This window comes from Populus trichocarpa, chromosome 15 (assembly GCF_000002775.5).
Source record: "Populus trichocarpa isolate Nisqually-1 chromosome 15, P.trichocarpa_v4.1, whole genome shotgun sequence".
NCBI lineage: Eukaryota > Viridiplantae > Streptophyta > Magnoliopsida > Malpighiales > Salicaceae > Populus > Populus trichocarpa.
The window spans coordinates 8417991-8433729 of NC_037299.2; the positions used below are offsets into that span (position 1 = coordinate 8417991).

General features: G+C 30.3%; 1 protein-coding gene across 1 annotated transcript; it reads right to left on the reverse strand.

The window, feature by feature from the left end:
- Positions 1-9829: 9829 nt before the first annotated feature.
- On the reverse strand, positions 9830-14467 carry LOC18105770 (squamosa promoter-binding-like protein 18). Its single transcript, XM_006374370.3, has 4 exons — positions 14319-14467; positions 13118-14030; positions 12639-12775; positions 9830-10939 (listed from the first exon to the last, which is right to left on the reverse strand). Exons 2-4 carry the CDS (start codon positions 13780-13782, stop codon positions 10056-10058), a joined length of 1686 nt encoding a protein of 561 aa, XP_006374432.1. The 5' UTR covers positions 13783-14030; positions 14319-14467; the 3' UTR covers positions 9830-10055.
- Between the last annotated feature and the right edge of the window lie 1272 nt (positions 14468-15739).

Sequence of the window (15739 nt, forward strand, 5' to 3'; positions counted from 1 at the left end):
CGTTTCGTATTGTATGATGGCCATGAAATGAGAGCTTTGTGATCATGGAGCACACAGCTTAAGGAAATGATTCCTAAGGAACTTACCACGCAAAAGCCTAAAACTTTGCGACAAAGGTTTAGTCTTGCGGTAGACACCTCATGCCACTAAGGGTAGGGAAAGGGAAGTGATGATGAGCACTCCTACTATATATAGGCAGTAGGATATATTCATTCAACGCAAGATGAGGTTTAGAATGCACTGAACGTAGTGCCTTTACACGACAACGAAAAAGAAAGATGGATTAATCATTCTTGCATGAACAAAAGGGCCTTCATAGTTTGCTGGACAATGATATCCCACAAGTGCTCTAAATGATTTTTTCATGGCCGCACAGAAGGTTTAATTGATTATAGAAGTGCAAAGGGCCTTCATAGTTTGTAGGGTCTTTCATTATTATTATTATTATTGCAATGAGCTCACAATTTAATTGACATTCATACCCTTCTTCTCCAAAGAAATTTCAGGTTCAGTGATTATGATATTAAGCAGATGTTGAGAGCCAAGAGTCATCTTTGGAATCTATGTAGTTGCATAGTCAGCCTTGACATAATTTAATTTTCCATAATATTTTTTGGCATTAAAAACAGAGGGCATCTTTTGATTATTATTTTGTTTATGGAAACAACAGCAACAACAACAAGAGCTCCCCCAACACTCTCACAAAACAACGTAGTTGGTTCTTGTTTCCATCGCCATAGAACATATATATATATATGGAATTCGTGCCCCACATAGCTTTGCATTGCTCAGCTCTACTATGAATTCATGTCTCATTATGGAGTTGTCGTTTTCCATGTGCATATATGACGCTTAATTCCAAGAGATTGATTCGGTGATCATATATCCAAGTACATTCCCTTCTTTTTTCAAAAAAAAAAAACAGTTTTTGGAAAAGAATTTTTTTTTTCAATACACTAAATTAAAGGCATTAATTTCTTCTTTAAATTATGTCTCAATTGATTCTTAAAAGTAATTTCAAAATACCCTTATAATAAATATAACAAAAAAGCTAATTCTACCACTTAATGTTTCCTTAATGATTTAAATTCTGGAATGAAAAATATATTTTTTCATTCAAAATTCTCTCTTTTGATTTATTTGACAAAACCATGCTTCTTTTTTTTTTTATCAATAGTATGGTTTTTAGAATAAAATTCAAAGCAATTAAAATAAATAATTATAAGAATTCAAATGGTTTAAATTTATGAGGAAAAATGTATTTTTTTTTTTTGCAAAAACATCATTTTCATTATTCATTTATTTATTTGAAAACAAAATGTTTAAACACACAAGATACTTTTCCTCTTATATTTATTCAAAGCAATTAAAATTAAGAATCACTTAAACTACATTTTAGTGAACAATTATCTAATTTTTTAATTGAAATATACCAAAAATTAAGGAAAAATTTAGCTTTCGAAACTACATGTTTGATTACTAACTTTAATTAATGGATGATCGGATCTAATATAGTAAAGATGTTTTAGAATAACTCTTCATCGGAAATAACATTGCAGGAGAAAATAATTAAAATTATTATAATAGTTTAAAGAAAATATATTTATTCTCTTTTCAATGAAAAAGTGTCAATTCCTCCAATTAAGTACATTATAAATTAATTCTTCTAGTTTTATAAAATAAATTAAATAGTTCGTCTAGTTTTAAAAAATTAATAAATTAATCCCTTAACCAATGTTAGTTATGCTTAAATTATATTACTTTATTTAAAAAATATTTCTTTCCTCATCGGCCTTTCCATATTATTTATTTATTTCTATATTATTTTGTTATTTTCTAATAAAATAAAATAAATTGAAAAAGAATATAAAATTGATTAAAAGTATTAAGTCACAAATAGATTTAAAAATATAAAAACTAATTAATTAGTTTTTTAAACTAATTAATTATTTATAAGAACTAATCGATACTAGGGAATGGGCCTGGATTGATTGTGGTCGGTGAGGGATAAAAAATGTGTCAATTTATAGAGGCTTACCTTGACACCATTATGAAACTTGGTCAATAATTGAGAGAAAAATAGAGAAGAGGTGGTGGTTAGTGAAGAAAAAGGAAAACTATTTATGGTGTTTGTGTTATATTATATATAAGGGTAATTTGATCAATTCATTTAATTTCAAATTTTAGGTTGACTCGTGATATTAAAATGTAATTTAAGAAAGTATAGAGAGAAACACGATCAAGCTATAAGAGATTTTTTATAATTATCCTATAATTTTGAGATAAATTACAATAATCTCTATAAAGCATTATAGAATTAAAAAATAAATAAAACAAATAGTATCTAAAAAAGGTGAACTAAAATTTTAAAAAATAAGAGTTAGGGTATTAATTATAAATTACATAGAAAATTTATTACAAAGTAAAAAAGAAAAGGATAGGTAGTAATTAAATTTAAAAAAGTAATAAAAAAACAAAAGAAGTCAAACACTATTATAATGGGCCAAAAACCCAAAAGCCTAGGCATCCCTAGAAAAAAAATGTTTTTAAGAAGTGGACGACACATCATCCGTTCAATTTCTTTTCTTTTATTTTACATAGATGATAAGTCATTCTTTGTTGTTGTTCTCTAGTGACCAAAATATTAGGGTTCGAGTTTTGAAATCCCAAAAAACCATTTTCAACTTGTTTTTATTTGAAACGCCTAAAAATACCTTAAAATCTTTACAAACTTGTTTTGAGCCCAAAATAGTTTACTCTCTCTAAAAAAAATTAAATGAATAAAAAAAACTTTGGGATAATTACAAAAAAACAAAAACTCCTATACCCAGGTCTGTTTTTTGTTTTTAATCTATTATTTGAGAAATTATGATTTGTCCCTATTGTCAGCAGGATAAATCAAATTATATGAAAAGATATTTTTGCCCTCGTATATAATAAATGCAAATCTACATAATTTTCTCAGTAACCTGATTTCTTTCTTCCAACATAATTTCTCACTCTAGTCTCTCTAATAACACAACACACCCACATAGAAACACTAAATATGAAGCAAGATCTTTGTTATTTTATATACTTAATCTCTTTGTATGATCCCGACTGAACAATAGCCTGTTGAAGTATTAGTGTATGAATTTTAGAAAGTGATATATGTATTTGCAAATCATATGGTTTTGATTTGTCTAGGCATTTATTTATCTAGCATTTCTACATTTGCTTAACTTGTAACATGTCCCACTTCTCACAAACCACCTACCATTAGCTGTGGTAAGGTAAATTGAATTCTCTGCTAATTATTTTCTAGTTTTGGAGGGATTGTTATTCTTTTTAAAGTTTTGGGTATATATTTTTATTCTTTAGTTTTAGAGTTGGGATGATGAATAAACTTATTTTTGTTTGTTCATAAATATAGCATAAAACCTCAAGCTCCTAAGTTTTATTTTGCTCTAAAGATCGATTATCTGAAGGACAAAGTTTAGCTAACCTTTATTAAAGAACATCAAGATAAGATGGTTTGTTTGTAGTCAGTGTAGACCTATATAATTCTATGATTCTATGATTATTGTTTTGTCTTTGATAGAGAGAATTTGAAGAATTCAAGGTTGGGATAAATGCAATTGTAGCAAAAGCATAGAAGATGGCCTAGAAACAATACCAGGGATTACCCTAGTATGATTCAAGTATTTCCTGGTCATAGTGGAGGTCATGAAATTGAAGAAAATGATTTCCCTAGTTTTTCACATCATAAGAAGATCGATGCCATGAAAGGAATGCCCATAAATTGTTTGATGAAATGCCTGAAAGGAATCTATGTTCATGAAACTATTGTAATTATGGAATAATGCCTATGTATGACATTATTTTAATTATAAATTATGGATGAAAATTTTGTTTTGTTGAAGCTCTAGGGGCTTTTTAGTTATTAAAATGAATATAATAGCAAACCTGTCAATAATCAGATATTTGTTTTTGATTTGTTTTTAGAATGTTAAGTGTTAGTGCTTTTATAAATTTAGAAGACAATCCATAACTTCTTAAACCTTAAATTGAAAATGAAAAATGGACCAAAGTATAGGAGGTTTTTTTTAATTATTCTAAAAGCTTTAGTGGCTTCGATTTACTTTTTTCAGTATGTCTAGAGAGGAAAAACACTTTCATGAAATTTCCCTTGGAAACACAAACCTATTGATACTAATATCATTCTTTTTAGTGGATTGAATGTTGACATTCGACCACTTTTTCTCTCATCTATATTTTCTAGCGACACTCTCTTTTCTCTCAACTTTCAAAGACTAAAATGAAAAAAAGTAAGTTTTGGACTGAAAGTGAAATTATAAAATATCAGGGGTCACACAATAGATAAATTAAAAAATACAAGGAGCAAAATGAAGTTTTCCATGCCAATATCAAAATGAGGTTTGTTTTGTTTATGCTTTTTTTGTTACATTTAGTTCTTCTTCTTTTAATTTCTATGTTTGGATTGAAATGTGAAATTATAAAATAATAGGGACCACACAAGAAATAACTAAAAACTATACGAATGAAAATGAAGTTTTTCATGCCAATATAAAAAAGAGGTCTGTTTTTGTTTTTGTTTTTTTTTAAATGATCATTCTTCTTTTAGTTTCTATGCTTATCTATATATAAATTTGGTTTTTCAAAATTATTATTTAATTCATTGCCAAAATATCCCTAACTACTTTATATGCATGAGAAAATACAAATCAAAAGACATCTTTGTTAGGTTTTTCAAAACTCTTATACATAGCAGAAACGATAATTTAAAAATATTTTTGGGAGTTCCAAAGACTCTATTAGACAATCTAGGGTTGTCTAGAGTTTGAGTGAAGATTATATGAAGATCACATCTTTTTTTTAGGTTAGATCAACTTCTTCAAGGTTTGGTTGTCACAACCACAAACCTTCCAAGTGTTTGGCCTCTAACAATAATACACACAAACCACTATAGAGAAATCTCCTAAAACCCTTTTAGAAGAGATGAATCATTGTGCTTTTGAGAGTTAGCTCTTTCTTTTATGTTTTCAGATGTTTTCGTATTGTTTATAACTTACATAGTTTTTCTCTATACAGAAAATATAAGGCATAACATTCTATTTATAGAAAAACATGATAACCCTATAAATAACAAAACATCGATTTTACACCGAATAATATGATATATTATTTCATGATAATTTTAAAAATTTATTCAATCAAGTTCATACTTGATTTTTCTAGGTCTATAATTGAATCTCTTATATTAATTACATTTTAGTTCTCAATTTCTAAAACTTATTTACAATCAAGACACTTGCTAATTTAATTTCTAACCAAATTTGTTTTTATATGTGTGACCCATTAGTTTTCCTAATATGTTGGCCCAAATATAAATCACAATCCTAAATAAAATAAGACTAAATAAATTAAATAATTCAACTTATTATCAATTCAATAAATTGATTGATTTATATTTAAAGATCAAGTACAATATCTAGCAATGTGTCATAATCCCCTAAATATTAGGAAAGTAATAAGTGATTTGACTTAACCTTTCAAAAATTTGTTTGTCAGTGTAGTTATTATCTCTTCATCAAGAATTTGATAATTTACATATTATAGAATAAAGTGTGTTTTCTTTATCAAATCATGTTTGTTCTCAACACCGTAGTCATTGATTATTTGAATAAGATTTGAAACTATTTTCAAGTCTCATTCCACCTTACATAAAGATTTTACAATCAATACTTTTTAAGAACAGATGAAAGATTTTTTCTAAATTATAGGGCGATGAATCATGTATTGATCACTTACATACATTTATATAGCTTATGTTATACATAATATTTGCCCACTTGATACCTTTAATCAGGGAAACATATAGTTATGAGCAAAACATAATGTTCTGTATATAAGATAACTTGATGATCTTAAGTCTAAAGATTACATACACAACTGTCACATGAGTCTTTTCATAGATAAAAATGATCTATCCACATGGAATCCTCATACATGTCAGTTCAATGTACATATCATCTAACAATAAATTATATATTAGTTTTAAGTATCCCTTATTTCTTAGTTTATGAGAACAACTATTTTCTTTCTTAAAAGAAAGAATATAGTATGTATTAGTATTAACAACTCTAGAAATTACCCAGTCTTAATAGAACTTCGGTCAGGAACATTTAGGAACAATATCTTGATGCAATAAGAATTTCATAATTATAACAACTTTATAATTTTTGTCCTAAGAACTTTATATTTACTCTAGATTCATTAATTAAACATTAGACTCATTAATAAAATATAAATGAATATTAAATATAAAGAAAACCTTTATTAATAATAAATATGATTTTATATCAACAAAGTTGGTATCACGTGTAATTAATTGATTGACTACATGGCATATACATTAATAGTCTTAGCATATAAAAGCATGTTAATCTGACTTAGAAGGATGAATTGCAATTAAAAAATTTCAATGACTAAAACAAAAAAAAGAAAGATTGATATGGATAGTAACCGGCCTATATCTGTATATGAACAATAATCGACCCTGGATCTTCTAGTGTATATAGTAATAGTAATTCACTACATAATTGATTCACGCTACATCATGGATCAGATTAATTTTTTTAATGTAAAAAAATGTCTAGACATTGTAAATGTATTTTTTAGCAACATGAAAAATCTTAATTATTAACTTAAAATCTGAGGTATATGTTTAATAAAATAGATCAAGAATTATATGCCCTAATAAATTTTAAAATAGATCTTAACACTAACTAACAACTAAGTTGCGATGTTAAAAAATAGATAGAAATAAATATATCATATCATATGATATATGCTATAGAGAGCCCTTTATTTTTATGAACTTCATTATATGACACTAATATTTTTTTATAAAAAAAGTAATAATTTAAATTCTATTAAAATAAAATAATATTATAGTAAAAATCTTTCTTTTCTGATTAATATCTATAACATAAACAAAAAAAAAAAAAACCTAACATGTTTTTCTATCATTTATTTAATAAAACCTAAAAGTGTTAACATTGTATCTCATTTTTCAAGAGATGATTTAAAATAAAAAGAAGAAGATACCTGTCAAACTAAAAGTATGTATCTTATTTTTCATGAGAATATTTATTTTCTAGACAATATTATATCATTATTTCAAAAACAATTTTATTTATAAGAAACGGAACCCTAATAATTTTAAAACAAGTGTGTTAAAAAAACATAAGAGTAATACAATGTTTTGTATGTTATCGTGGAAATATATTAAAAAAAAATTTAAAAATTATTTTTATATCATAATATCAAAATAAACCAAAAACATTAAAATATTTCAATTTTAGCAAATTTTTATTTAGACTATACTCCCAAACAAATGCTTAATAAGGTTTAACCCCCATTCCCAAGAAAACAAATGAAAACAAATGAGGTCTAATAAAATAGGTTTTGAAGTCAATATTACCTCCTACACGTACGTTTAAATAAGTGAAAGAAAAAAAAAACACTTAGTTCTCTGTAAATATTTATGAGATGATTTTTGCCTCAAATTCTATTTGTTTTTATATTATAAAAATATTTTAAAAAAACAATTAAACAATTTTTACTTCAAATTAATCTATTTTTAATGTTGTGATATCATTTTGATATGCTGATATGAAAAATATTTTTTTTAAATAAAAAATTTAATATATTTTTAAATAAAAAATACTTTAAAAAACAATTACTACAATAATACTAAAAAATATCTCAAAAAGACTTGATCTTGCTCGTAAAAGTTTCCAATAATTTCATAGATACAAGCATGGAGCAGAATGCCTCATTCAAGGTGGCCTTGTTGATGATTCTCTTTAGTCAATCATCTGGTTAGGATCTTCTAGCGTGAGCGATATATTAACAAAGAAAATAAATCATGTTACGATATTACTGTTCATCCAGACTCATGCAACTGTGGATTGTAACAGTTGCTTCAGCCCACATATCTTTTTTTTTTATTTGTGCACGCATGCCCTTTCTTTTCTTTTGGTTTCTGCATTATTAAATGAGTGGGCTAGTACCTTTTCTTCAGCATGTATTTGTTGTCAATTGGTGCATTAAATAAGTGAGGCAGTGACATAATTGATATGTTGTTTGTTGTCATATTGGTCTCTTTATAATATTGGGAGAGTTGTCTGGTTTGTTTGGGAAATAGTGTCATGTTTGTTAGAGATAAGATTCTGCACTCTTTGCATGTGATTCATTGTACAACAATTGTGTTATGTTTTTCGTCTGACCAGAAATTGAAAATTCCCTATTTGTTTTTAGTTTACAGCCAAATACCTTTTCTTTTGGTTTGTCTGTTTCAATGCATGTGATGGACTTCAACTGGGGGTGTTTTTGGATTTTCCTTTGTGCTTTTTTTCGTTGGCCAGATGTCAATTCTAGAGAGTTATTATGGCAATTGTTTTTCTTGCGTGTGGGTTCCTTTTGTTTCTCTTATATTCAAGTCCGTGCATTTCTTTGCCCACCAGTTGTTGCACTCTCTTTTGTTTTTCTCCATTGCCTCTCCTGCTGGTTGTTGCACCATCAATTTAGTCTTTTTTCCCTCTCTCCATTGTCTCTCTTACTATCTTTGTTTAGTTTGTTTTTTGATACATCCATAATTAATCTGTGTAGTGCCTCTGTTTTCATCAGATTTGTTGAACTTTTTTAGTATATATATATAGCAAGTCAGTTGAAGTCGGTGGAAAGTGAATGTTTTTTCCGGTCTCGAGCTCCAAATATATTGATTTCTTTTTTCATGCCCATAAAAACCGGAATGTATGGAAACACTTATTAAAATTAAAATTAAAAAACACTAAAACAAAACCCTCTTTCACTTTAATTTGCATTCTATTTCATGCGAGAAGTGTCTCGAAATGGTCCATCTATCAATTGAAATTAAAATTTATGAAAGACTTTTAATTTATTGCCGGAGAAAAATTTGAAAGAAAAATGATCAGAATTATAGAAAAAACATGCATTTTATTTTTATTGTTCAAAAGGCATGAAAAACTATAGTTGGATCTCTAAGATTTTAAACTTGTATATTTATTTGGTCCCTATTGTATATTTAAATCCTAAATTTTACTTTGTTTACTTTTTTATTCCTAAATTGATGTATGAAAGAGAAAAATATCAAAAAGAAAAAGAAAAAAGAAAATGTTCGATCGTCGATATTATAGCAATGAAAAGGGTTGATTTTGATGGTTTGGAACTTTCAACTTGCTGGAAAAAAAAAAGATTCAAGCTAAGAAATGTTTTTTAAATTGGTAATTGTTTTTTATTGATTTTATGCTATTTTGGGGTAAAAAAAATAAGAACATTAATAAATAATTTTTTAGCTTATTTTTCATGGAATAATCAAATACTAAAAAATACTTTTAAACTTGTTTTTCATCACACTACCAAATATATAAAATACACACACACACTTACTTTATAGGAATCCAATTTCCAAAACAAACGAGTCCTCGTGCCGTGTAAAATGATAGTATATAGCTTCAAAGCAAAGATGGCTAAGCATACCAATGAAGTGTTGGTTTAGCGGTTAAGGTGCTGTTATATCCCTACAAGAAAGAGAACACAAGTTTGATCTTCAGAAAGCACACTTATTAGGAGGGGCAACCACGAACCTCGAACGGGACTGGTCTTATCTTTTAAAAATATGTGAGGATACCCGGGTAAGAATCAAAAAATAAAAAAGATGACTAAGGATCCTTTCCTTCTGCTCATGTCAAACACCATTAGAGTAAGCAAATGAATGCAACTAATGTCAATAAACAAAGCGTTGAGAATAGAAGAGAAGATTCTCATTCAAGAGGAGGAGAGTTTGCAAGAGAAGATAATCGTGTCCAATAGTTCCAAATCAAAAGAAAACAAGTCAATTGTAGGGAAATTTATTGCCTCTTGAGCTATTATAATTGTCAGTTTCAGTGTTGCACTGTCATTCTGGTGACAAGAGCGTACAATATTTCAAGAGGCATGATGGTGATTGACCGTCTTTATTCCATTCATCAAAGAAATTTACTGGCCTTTTTGAGTGATGCCGGGGCAGCTGAAAGGATCATTTCCTGTTTCTCTTGCATTGATTGCTTTTGATGTTCCACTCGCTGAAGCTGTGACGACAGTTGAAGCAAGTCAATAGTCGTGTCATCTTCACTGCCAAAGTGATCTTTGGCATTAAATCCATGGTATACCCCATCTGTTATATCAAAGTTGACGACATGACTATTTTCAGGTATCGGCATTGGACCCAAATGACTCCCCTTGACGGAACTCGTCACCCATGAAGGGAACTTATTTGGTACCCCAGTACTTGAAGAAACCTGTGAGCTAACTCCTATGATTTGATCCATGCTGTAACATGTATTTCTGCATGAAACTAGCAGCTGCTGGGCCATAGGAATTCCTGATGAATGGCTTGAAGAATTTTGTGATTGAGATGACAGAAGAGAGCGAGCACAGCCAGAAGCTGTGATCCCCGATAACTCTTGAATGGTTGATGCTGCATCAAAAGCAGCGAATTCATCATTTCCCAAAGACGTATCCTGGAGAAACGAATGTGAACTAGAAGTTCTGCATCCCATAACATCTGGATATCTATGAGTGCTCTCATTGAAAATGCTTCCTGATGCAGTGCTAGCTCCATCTTCATGAAAAGTTGGAAACATTTTCTCAGAATTATTAGAAGGGAAGAGGGGCTTTGAGTGCAGATATGCATTTGTAATGGGAATTGCTGATGGTGGACTAAAACCAGTCCCATCTTCAATTTTTACACGCTTGCACCAATCATTTGCTCCATATTTATCAGGATGCGATAGGCCACTCTGGAGTATGTCTTGGCAGATAAAAGATGTTGTTGGTAACACAGTTTCGTGAAACCTACTGCTGGAAAAGCCTGCACCATGTTGGGGAAAAGATTTCAGGTTTCCAAAATAATATGTCTAACAAATCAGCAAAGGATATAAAACAAGAAATTGTTGCATAGAGCACTAGGAAGTCCTGATTCTAGAAGAAAATTTGGCACAGAAACAATAAGCTATCTTTTCTCTACAAAGAGGCAAGCATACTGCATCCATTGTTTCATCATGTCCCTGGGAAACAGAAACGATCCAAAGCCTTACAATAGATGTGTCTAGCTGAAGTTATCCAATAGTCATATTTTTCTTTTCTTGATTTTGGTTAGAACCATCGAGAATGTTACTTAAAAATGCTATATTACACTAATAATGTGCAAAATATAGGCGTATTACTTGATCTGCAGGTCACGTAAGGCTATTACTACCACAGAATTACCAAGTGCTAGCACAACCTAACTAAGGTCTGGGAAGGATGTTCCGTATGTAATCCTAAATTAGATGCTCTAAAGATCAAAACCATGCAGTCCAAAAGGCTCAGTTCCTCTTTATCTTCCCAGCAATTATGGGGTTGCTACTTGCGTGGTTCCAATGGGATACTTGAAACAAGTCTGTACACAAAACAATCAAGTATTGAGTCAGCATGGCTATGAAAAGCAAATGAGCCTTTCATGACTGATGAGCATGACCTTAGAGTGACATTTCAAGGAAGAACAGTCCCTGCTGTAGCTTATCTGGATGATATCTGAAGAAATGCAGCATCTGAAGGTGACAATAACAATTTCCAACATGGTAAAAATTCTGTACTTAATTTTAGCAATCAGAAGCAAGTTTTCAGAAGAAATGGTTCCTGATTTCATTTTAATTCAAATTGGGTATCCAAAAGGTTTGCTCATATGTTACGTCTGCAGAGTGAAGCATAGCCTGGCAGTTTAAGTTCTTCCAGGAAGTGAAACAAAATATTGATGTTAATTCCGTGAACATGCTTCTGAAGGCATGCATTTGTACACAGGTTCCCAAAAACAGACCAAAATATTCCAGCATAAACTAGGATGAAATCAGAGAAAGCTGCATTATTTATCTACTAGCAAACAAGACATCAGAAAAAAAATTTGACACACAAAAAAGCGAGTCAATTTTGATAAAGAAAATGTAGGAGAAAAAAAAAACAGCAAGTTCAGTTAAGATCAACATGTTAAAAATTCTTTTGTATACATTAAAACGAGAATAACAAAACCAAGAATTCTTGGAAAGGATAGATATGACAGGGAGTTCCTCCAATACCACAGCCGACTACCATGATTCAAGCTGAGAAAGAAATATAATTTCACCCTCACTTCCTTGAACAAAGTCTAACTACCTAAGAAATTATCAAGTAGTGCATGTATCAACTTCTGAACGACTGCATGAGATAGGAAAAGGTTAAAAAATACGGAAATTGTACAGAGATACTGGTGCAACCAACCTAGATGAAGAATACCATTGATTTATTAAGAGTTACCTTAGATATTAACTTTATAGAGGTAACTGAACATCTAGGAAGTAAAATTCAAGGGCTAACATATCAAAAATTTTCTACAGCTTGATAAGAAGTTAAGGTGAAGATGACCTTAACGAGACATCCAGACCACGACCAAATATAGCATTCTCTAAACTGAAAGCTAAAGCAGTAAGCTGCTGCTATAAACTTAAGCAGAGAAAATACAGTAAAGATAGTAATAGATATTATGCATGTTTTACCACTGTAAGGGTGAAGTAGCCTTCCAGTTCGTCCAGATTGAAGACCAACTTGAGGCTTTCTCCTTCGCTCATTGTGGCCTGCAAGGCGTTTGCGACAGCTGCGCTTACCATCATCAAATTCAGCGAGCAAATGAAACCTAGGCAAGTCAAAAACTAGTGCATATTATAGTGGGAATAATGGACTAGTATAGAGCCATTGTGAAAATATTTAACAGGAATTAAGAATTTACGTTTATACTTCAATGATGATATCTGAAACAAAGATCCCTAACAGGCAAAAGCTAAAAGATAAATCTGAACTTATTGAGATGTTTGAATTGGGAAAACGCATAGACCTTTATGGAAGAGGAAATGCAAGAATTTAAAGAGAGAGAAAATGCAGAAGAAGAACATTCGAGGAGAGAGGGACACAAGAAAACAAGTACAGCTTCAACCCTTCTACCAGTGAAAAAAAAAAGCATAATGTAAACATGACAAACCTGCTGCATTGCTGACAGAACCTCTGTTCTATTCCATTGACAATGACTTTGGCAGTCCTGGAGTGAACTTCACATACTTTATGTCTCTTGTGATACTCTTTTGAGGAGCTGAGATCCTTGTTACAATCATAAACTTGGCAATAGGCAGTATGGGAATTCATTCCTGCTCGATGCCTTCTTGGAGGTGCAGATGACTTAGATGGGGACACGATAGATGTGCTTTTGGGAATTCTTCTGCAATTCTGTACATCTCTAGGATCACCAAACCTCCCAAGATTCAAATCAATGAATGCAGAAACCCTGCAATCAGAGTCCATCGCAGTGCTTGAAAGCCTGGAAGTGGACTCATCTTCTAAGGAGAATGAATTTGGGGTTACCACAAAGGGATTGATGTTTTTTCTACCAGACACCTCACTTATTAAGGCATTCCTGATTGAGGTGTCAGGTGCATGTTTCTCTATCAATTGCTGATAACCTAGTTCCCCTCGAGCTCCATTCTCAATAGCTTGTGAACCTGAGGCTAAGAAGTTATATTCAAAATTACATTGATTTTTCAAATCGCAACTCATCAAAACATTTTTGCTTCTTGAAAACGTATCAGAAGATGATGTTGGCTCATTGGATACATGACCCTTCCCTCCAAGAACATAGCTCCCAGACTCCATTACAGATGACAAAACCACAGTTTATTAAAATCCACTTTCAAAATTAAGCAAGAAAATCACCCCCTTAACACTTAATCACTAAAAAAGGCAAAAACCAAGTTAAATTGTATCTCCTAAACCACAAGGGGCTTCAAACAAAAAACAAACCACGTGTGACTGATTGTTCAAGAATCTTGCTGAGCTCTGCGCACACTAACTAAAAAAAGCCCAACTCTTTCCAGCCTCCGATTTACGGAACAAATCAGTTCCTGAGACATCAAATGGATCACATAAGAAAACCCATCAAAGACGCCTCAAATTCCAGAGATTTGAACAACAGAAAAATGACACTGAACCAAAGACGAGGGGTTTGAAAAAGAAGAATTACTGTGCAGAACTAGACTAAAATTTTAAGACTGGCGAAAATCTTTAACACAGAGGAAATGAAAAGTTCAGATAGCAAGGCAGCTGAAGAAAGCAATTTTAGTTGAAAACATGTGTGTGCTTTAATAGTTTGGAGTGGAGAAGTGGAATGGTGAAATGAGGTGGTTGGTTACCTTTAGGCAGACCCAATTCACTGAAAATGATTTTTCATAGTTGTGTTCCCCGAGACTCCATGAATCAGAGCCAGTAGTAGTTGCTCATTTTGGAGAGAGAAAACAGACATTGACTCAAATGACAAATGATTCTCAAACTCCTTTTTACTTTGTTTAGTAATTAAGTTAGTTACTATATGGTTACCAAATCAAGAATATAAATTAAATATTATAAAAGTTAGTTACTAGATGCCATTTCTTACACTGTAACACGATATGTTCAAAAGAAGAAACTTCTCTTCCTTAATCTAATAAATTTCTAATTTTCTTGTTTCTTTAAGGTAGTTTATTCCATTTACCGACCTTCGCTGCTGCAAGTTATACTGTTTTTCTTTTGAAACATAAAAAAAAATATAAAGATTGTTTGAATTTGTTTTCTAGTAACATCATTAAACTCGGAAAATTATTCGATAAACAATAATATGGTTTGCATTTAAAAAAAAATTAGGTTGATAAAAAATCCTATAAAAAATAAATCAAAACTAATTAATTTTATAGAAACCAAAATAAAATATATCTTGAAAACTAATTCAAAATAAACCAAATGCTTAAAAAAAAATTTCAGTATTGCATTTAAAAAAAAAAACAATTACATAACACCATATTTGATCAATTTGATCTTTGCAATCTAAAATGTCAAACTCATGATTCAGGTCATGGAATTCAATGAGTTTAATAACTTTTCTCTTCAATATATTTTTTCTTAATTATAGGATAAAAAAAAAGTTATTTAAAAAGAACTAAATGATGAAATTCAAAGAAAATAAAGTAATGAAATAAAAAAAAATCTACAAAAATGACTCTTTGTTTGAAAAAAATATTGACGTAGTGACATATTGAAGTGACTTAGGTCAACTCATGTCAACATATTATACCTGCAACTCGAATTATTAGACTGTGAAAACCATGTAAAGATTAGATTTGAACAAATTAATCACATAAAAAAAGAAATACATCACGAGGAAAAATAAAAAAAATGCTTAAAAAATATATCAATCTAAATTTTTTTTTATAAAAAAATATTCTAATGAAAAAATATTAGATCGAGCCGAACTTTGTAGATTAATCTGTCAAACCTGCGATCGAAAAGAGTTTAATGATTTTTTTAATAAATTTATTCTTTACCAAAATATAAAATAAATAAAAAATCCAAAAAGAAGCCCTGGCATGTGGGCCTTAAAAAGAAAAGCTCAGAACTGTGGGCCTATCAGCCTAACTTGTGTTCTTTTACCTGATTTATATATTCTTTAATTTTTTTCAATGGGAGAACAACATATCATTTACCCATATCCATTTGTTTTTTCTAAAAAAAGGGACATGACTCGTCATTTTCTCTTTGTAGAATCCAACAACTAAGGAGTGGCTGGAAAATCAGTGCTTCG

Coding starts and splice junctions, on each gene's coding strand:
- LOC18105770 (XM_006374370.3), bottom strand. CDS start 13,782: ATGGAGTCTGGGAGCTATGTTCTTGGAGGGAAGGGTCATGTATCCAAT. Junction 12,776..13,117: donor TTCTGTCAGCAATGCAGCAG/GTTTGTCATGTT, acceptor TGACTTGCCTAG/GTTTCATTTGCTCGCTGAAT. Junction 10,940..12,638: donor GCTACTTCACCCTTACAGTG/GTAAAACATGCA, acceptor AACATGGTGCAG/GCTTTTCCAGCAGTAGGTTT.